Source organism: Colobus angolensis, unplaced genomic scaffold (assembly GCF_000951035.1).
Source record: "Colobus angolensis palliatus isolate OR3802 unplaced genomic scaffold, Cang.pa_1.0 Scaffold83, whole genome shotgun sequence".
Classification (NCBI taxonomy): Eukaryota; Metazoa; Chordata; class Mammalia; order Primates; family Cercopithecidae; genus Colobus; species Colobus angolensis.
Genome location: NW_012122154.1, coordinates 2,059,885 through 2,066,411, shown reverse-complemented (window position 1 = coordinate 2,066,411; position 6,527 = coordinate 2,059,885). Strand labels below are relative to the sequence as shown.

Here is a 6,527-nt window from a genome sequence, read left to right as displayed (position 1 = left end):
GACCACCAAACAGGCTTTGTGTGAGCAACATGGCTGTTTATTTCACCTGGGTGCAGGTGGGCTGAGTCCGAAAAGAGAGTCAACGAAGGGAGATAAGGGTGGAGCTGTTTTATAGGATTTGGGTAGGTAAAGGAAAATTACAGTCAAAGGGGGATTGTTCTCTGCCGGGCAGGAGTGGGGGTCACAATGTGCTCAGTGGGGGAGCTTTTTGAGGCAGGATGAGCCAGGAAAAGGAATTTCACAAGATAATATCATCAGTTAAGGCAAGGACTGGCCATTTTCACTTCTTTTGTGGTGGAATGTCATCGGTTAAGGCGAGGCAGGGCATTTGCACTTCTTTTGTGATTCTTCGGTTACTTCAGGCCACCTGGGCTTATATGTGCAAGTCACAGGGGATGCAATGGCTTGGCTTGGGCTCAGAGGCCTGACAGGTATCACATATCACCGTCTATAAAAAAACTATACAAATAAAAAATGTTCCTGTTCAGGAAAGTCCAGAAATTCACTTTGATCTTCTTGGCTTCCCAGTGTAGACAGTGGTGGGGACAGGAATGTGCCCTTCCCCAGAGCTCTCTCAGTGACTGCAGTGTCCACCCCAGTGGCCTGCAGCTGTTCACCCTTTCTCCTTTCCACTTTGCTGGAATTTGTGAGAAATGGCATTTGGTGTCAAACAATACATAAGTGCATGGGCTTCATGAGCCTCAACTGGTGTTAACCACGCGAAGGCTGGGAAGAAATATCACACATCAGCCCACAGGCAGTGCAGGATTGGTGAACTGAAGATAGACGGGCTCAGCACTAGGTGGCTCAGAACCAGATGTGGCCCCCAACCAAGGAAGCAGAAGCCTCGGGGGAAGGAAAATAAGAGACACCTAGTTGCAATTATTGTGGCCACAGCAAAGCCTATTGGGCCACTTTCAGGGCTATATCCATCCAGTCGGTGAGAGTATGTGAGGCAGAGAGGCATAGAATGTCCAGTTGGGAGAATCACTTGCAAGAAGAGATGTCTGGGATTTGGTACCAGAGGGAGCCCTGAGCTCTCAGGCTAGGATAATGAATGTGAGTAAAACCCCAGGGTCCAGGTGTCCTGACCGGGCTGGTAACCCACCTGCCAGCCTCTAGCCTTCATTTTCTGTGTACCTGAGTGGCACCTCCTGCCACACCTAGCCATGGTACCTAACAGGTAGAGTTTGTCAAGGGTGTGACCTGGCCAAGAAAGGTGGGGACAGGCCGGATCTCCACAACCCCATCACATTGAGGGTCAGGGAGGGTCACAGCCACTTCTTAAAACATGACTCTTGTGGGTTCCTCGTTAGAAGAGCCCACAAGAGCCCACCAAACAGTCTTGTCCTCTGACAGCCCAATGAATGCTTTTTTGGATTCAGTTAGGCTACTTAGAGTGAGAAACAGGCCTCATGACTACAGAAGGTGACTTTTATTACTGCGTATACACGAACAAGGAGTATGGCCAAACTTCCCAGCCACCAACATAGAAATCTAGGGCCCCGATACTGAGAGTGGGTTCTGCTACTATCTCTTCAGCTCCTTTTTCTCTTTCTCTCTGGGAGGAAGAGACTGTACCTGCTGGTTCCCGGGGAGCCTCAATAAACCAACATCTACTGAACACCTTCTAGATGCCAGGAACATTAGATGCATTACCCCTCAACCACAGTGAGAGGTAAATACAACTATCCTACTTCCACAAACGAGGAATAGGTCTCAAGAGAGTGCAGCAACCTGGCCAACTTCACTCAGCAAGGTGGGTTCAAATCTCACTTCAGAGTCACGAAGGTGGGATTTGAATCCAAGTTTCTCTGACCCGAGAGAAGATCCACCTCCACCACACTATGCTACCACAAAGAAGGACCAGTTTTTCATTGCTCTTTGCACCAGGGCACATGGATGACCTGAGAACCAAGAGTTTCATTCTTCTGGACATACTTGGTGCTTGCCATAAACTAACTAGCATGGCGTGGGAGGCAGCAGCCTCTCCAGGCTGCTCCTCCACCTGCTCATAACCACGTCTGGCTGTGAACCACCTCGGCCTGTGCCAGAGCCACATCCGAGAGGCAGGCAGGGACTTGGAGTGCTCTAATGGCAGCAGCAGCCCTCACCGCCAGCACCTCCAAGACAGCAGCAGAATAGACAGCAGACACATCAGTGGCAGCGTCTCTCTAGAGAAAACTACAGCCTGGAAGTGACCCAGGACCAAGACCCCAGGCTCCAGTGCCCAGTCTGGGCCTCTACATTTGGGAGAGTGGGCGGGAACTCCATGGCTCCGTGAAAGGGGCCAACTGGAGTGAGAGGAAAAACTTGGCAACTTGGCCCAGGCAATTCTCAACACGACCTTCCTTTGACAAGATTAGAACGCTAAGTGATGTGATTTTGCTCTTGGACAAAATACCAAGAGGCTGAAGATGCCAAAAGCATGGTAGGGACATGTTAGCTCTGAGTTGTTTTGAAAGAATTCAAACTTGGCAACGAGCATCACTTCCTTCCACCAGTCTGTAGGGATCCCTGGGCAAGGTGAATACACATCCAATGTCAGGAAAGGACCTTCATCCAGAGGCCCCAGAGCACCGCAGGGAGCTCCTGGAAGCAAGATGTCAGGGCCAGTGAGGACACAGGACCTGAAGACCAGGACTCTCTGACACTTCACATACAACCAACACCAGGGGGACAGCACTTGGTGCAGGAAAGAGGTTTATTGACCATTTAATGCAGGGAACCCAGTGACATTTTAGGAGATTCTGAAACACTAGAATAGAACCAAAAGAACCAAGAAGAGACACTGGGAAAAAGAATCACTTTCATGGAAGATAATTACAACATTTCAGCAACAACAAAAAATACAGCTTAGAGGCATAGGCAGGGAACCACTCCTTGGAAGTGTCTGCTACCCATTGATTTAGGGAAAATGCCTCAGTGAGTCTGGTCTTTCTGGAAGGAAGACTGAGCAAGGGGAAGGCACTCCTGACCCCAGTGCAACCAGCCTTAACCTCCTGCACAGGAACTTCGGGCCTTCAGAATCATCTGCCCATGCTGGCTCCATGGCCAGAGGGAGACCCACTGGTGACAGGGCCACAGCTTGGACAAGAAGTACAGGAGGCAGGCGTGGAGCAGGGATTGCAGGGGAGTCTGCAGGGAGAGAAAGAAGAAGAGTTACATTAAAAAGATGTTTCAGTGATTGATGGACAAGGGTAAGACCAGGGTGAAGGCTGGGCCTGCCACCAACAAGGCACACGGACCAGAGAATCTATACCAACAGTTCTTTCATCTGTGTCTTTCCACATCCAGGAGTCCTTGGGGAAGACTTGGTTTAGGGACCTGGCTATCATTTAGAGAACATTTTCTCAATAATCCAGTCTGCACAGACCAGGAGAGGTTAATGAGTCACCTGAGCAGGAAAGCACAGGAAGGCTTGTTTATTAAGATGATATCTTCTGCAAGCACTTCCATCACCTCTGAGGAATTGCCTGACAGTCATGTGTGTGGTTTAAGAATTGCCCAGATTACACATACTTGCAGTCCTCGCTCTCCAGAAGGTTCCGGTACGTGGCAATCTCGTTCTCCAGCCGGGCCTTCACGTCTAGCAGCACCTGGTACTCCTGGTTCTGCCGCTCCAGGTCAGCCCGGATCTCGGACAGCTGCTCCTCCACGTTGCTGATGAGGCTCTGCATCTGGGCCAGCTCCGTGCCGAAGCGGTCCTCAGCTTCACACAGGGAGTTCTGCAGACAGTCCTTCTGTAGTGGGAAATAAGGGGATGAAATATGCAAGTCCCCCAGGGAAACTGCTACATGCCCCAAATTTTGATGGTGATAACAGGTGGGAGAGACCTGGGTGGTGAGACCTCCAAAATAAAAGGCTACTAGGCCATGGCACGGGGCATTTGCAGTGTGGTGAGGGTGAAGGACACATACCAAGGTGTGCTGGGCTTGGCGCTCCACCTCCAGGGCATTCACCGTGCATCTCAGCTCCAGGATCTCCGACTGACAGCACTGCAGCTCCTCGGAGCAGGACATGGCCTGCAGGCTGATGCCTTCAGACTAGAGCACAGAGAGACATAGTCACCTCCCTGCCCAGAAGGAGGCCAGGTACTCCCCAGCTCTGTACCGCCCCCCCCATTCACCTGGGCTTGGAACCACTGTTCCACATCTTGGCGGTTGGTCTCCACCATGGCCTCATACTGAGCCCGCATCTCCCCCAGCACCCTGTTCAGGTCAATGGTGGGCTCAATATCCAGCTCGATCCGGAGCTTCTCCCCCAGCTGACTCCTCAGAATCTTTACTTCCTGCAGAAAGGAGGAAGGGACAGATAGCCTGCATGAGGAAAGGGCCTTTGATGGAGCAGACAGCACCAGGACCCCGCCCCTGCCAACAGTAGGAGGGGAGTCTCACACACAAGCAAATGGGAGAGTCTTGCTGAGAGCGCAGTGGGGAGAGCCCACCTGGACACCTTCCGTGTGCCCAAGGCAAGTCTGTACTTTCCACAGAGGCCCTCTGGACCCTCAGACCCCCCTCAGTCCTGCATCCTGATGCCAGCTGAGCCCAGACAATACTCTGAGAGCCCCGGGGCCAGGGAGCTCCCCTGTCTGACCAGCACCCTCCCCGGGAGTCTGAGCGGCCAGGGCCACACCTGCTCATGGTTGCTCTTGAGGGAGAGCTGCTCCTCTTTCAGGGACTCCTGCTGGGCCTCCAGGTCGGCCTTGGCCAGGGTCGCATCATCCAGGAGCTTCTGCGTCCCGCACATGTCCGCCTCTACCAGCTGGCGCAGGGAGCTCTCACTCTCCAGCCTTCCATCACGGGAGGTACAGGGTCAACAAGAATGCCCCAAGAGCCCCTCTTGGCTGCCCTGCCTTCCTACCTCCCACACCACCTTGGATCCTCATTTGTTCACGTGGGCAATATACACTATGCTCAACCCTGTAGCTACAGAATTTGTAGTCAGGACATTATGCCCATTGACCACATGGAAGACTGAGGCTCAGAAGCAAAACATGAGTTTTTCAGAATTCTATGCCTGGTTAATAGTAAATGCACGGACTCATTCTAAGTGTTCTGACTTCAAATGCAGCATTTATTCTGCCATAATGGGAGTCATTTGGCCAGGAAAAAAGAATGGCTAAAAATAAGACTCTGGACCTTCAGTTTGCTGCTTTTCCTCTTTGGTTCGTTATTTCTCATTGTTTTCCTGCTTTTCCCATTCATTCAAGCCCAACTCTTGCTACCAAGGAGCTTCAATGACAATTCCTCCAGCTGATGGATTTGGCCAAGAGTCAGTGAGTCTAGCAACAACCTATGCATTGACAGTTTATTTTTGTGATGACTCAATTTTACTTCTGATTGAAAAGCAAACTCCTCTTATCTTCTAGATGTGGGAGAAAATGACATAGGTTCTAACCAATCTAGACTATAGCCCTTCTTTTTATTTTAATGCTTATATTCTCTTTCCTCCTGTATAGTGACCATTTCTAGTGATAGGCTAATTTAAAGTTTGGAGAGAAATATTCTTCTAGTCAAAAACTGTTTTTGAACACCTATAGTATAGGCTGAGTAATGGGGCAGGCCCTTGGAAATACAGCAGGAGAGAAGTCCCACTGGCCCTCCTTGGCCTGACTTACTTGATCCTAAAGTCATCAGCAGCCAGCTTGGCATTGTCAATTTGTACAATCAGCCTGGCATTCTCGGTCTTGCTGCACAGGATCTGAGAGAAACAGAAAGACGGTTCACACACAAAGCATCATACTCTAAGCTCTCACCCCCCGTGTGGTGTCTACGCTCATATCCAAGAGAAACCAAGAACCCAAAGCTCTCTGGACCTTATGTGGATTCCTCCTGCCATGCCTTCTGCCTTCTCAGACCCAGCATGCCCAGGCGATCCCACATCTCACCTTCTGCTGGAGCTCCTCGATGGTGCGGAAATAGGACTGGTAGTCCGGGCACACAGTGGACTCGTGGCACTTGCTCCTCTCGAGGAGCGTGGCCTCCAGCTCCGCGTTCTCTCGCTCCAGCTGGCGCACCTTCTCCAGGTAGTTGGCCAGGCGGTCATTCAGGAACTGCATGGTCTCCTTCTCATGGCCATTCAGGGTGTTTTTGCCATAGGCCCCACAGATTCCGATGTTGCCGGGAATGTGGCAAGTCCCTGGCAAGGGACAAGCATTGTGGCAGGTCGGGGGCAGACAGAGGCTTGGGCGGCCCAGGGGAGTCGACCCCACGCGGACTCGGTTGGCATGTGCCACGTTGGCCAAAAGGCACATGGGGGCAACGTTGGCCTCTGCCCCGGGCTGGCACCCAACGTCGATGGGAGAGACAGAGACATTTCTTGCTCCAGGAGCCATGGTGCAAACCAGAGGGCATGAGGAGCTGCTGTAGGAGGAGGTCATGGTGTAGGGCTGAGGCTGCACAGGAGCTTCAGATCAGCTGGGAAGGCTGAGCCACTGAGACTGAAGCCTCCTCTCCTCCCAGCCCTTTTATATCCCATCCTGGGTGGGTGTTGGCTCCAATGCTTTGACCTCCTGCCTTGATTAT

At 51.7% G+C, this 6,527-nt stretch overlaps 1 protein-coding gene across 1 annotated transcript; it reads right to left on the bottom strand.

The window, feature by feature from the left end:
• Positions 1-3,029: 3,029 nt before the first annotated feature.
• KRT37 (keratin 37, type I) lies at positions 3,030-6,527 on the bottom strand. Its single transcript, XM_011929774.1, has 7 exons — positions 5,891-6,527; positions 5,621-5,703; positions 4,636-4,792; positions 4,130-4,291; positions 3,921-4,046; positions 3,523-3,743; positions 3,030-3,138 (listed from the first exon to the last, which is right to left on the bottom strand). The coding sequence occupies exons 1-7, from the start codon at positions 6,380-6,382 to the stop codon at positions 3,030-3,032; spliced, it is 1,350 nt and encodes a 449-aa protein (XP_011785164.1). The 5' UTR covers positions 6,383-6,527.

Coding starts and splice junctions, on each gene's coding strand:
- KRT37 (XM_011929774.1), bottom strand. CDS start 6,382: ATGACCTCCTCCTACAGCAGCTCCTCATGCCCTCTGGTTTGCACCATG. Junction 4,047..4,129: donor AACAGTGGTTCCAAGCCCAG/GTGAATGGGGGG, acceptor TCTGTGCTCTAG/TCTGAAGGCATCAGCCTGCA. Junction 3,139..3,522: donor CTGGAGAGCGAGGACTGCAA/GTATGTGTAATC, acceptor CTCTCCCTGCAG/ACTCCCCTGCAATCCCTGCT.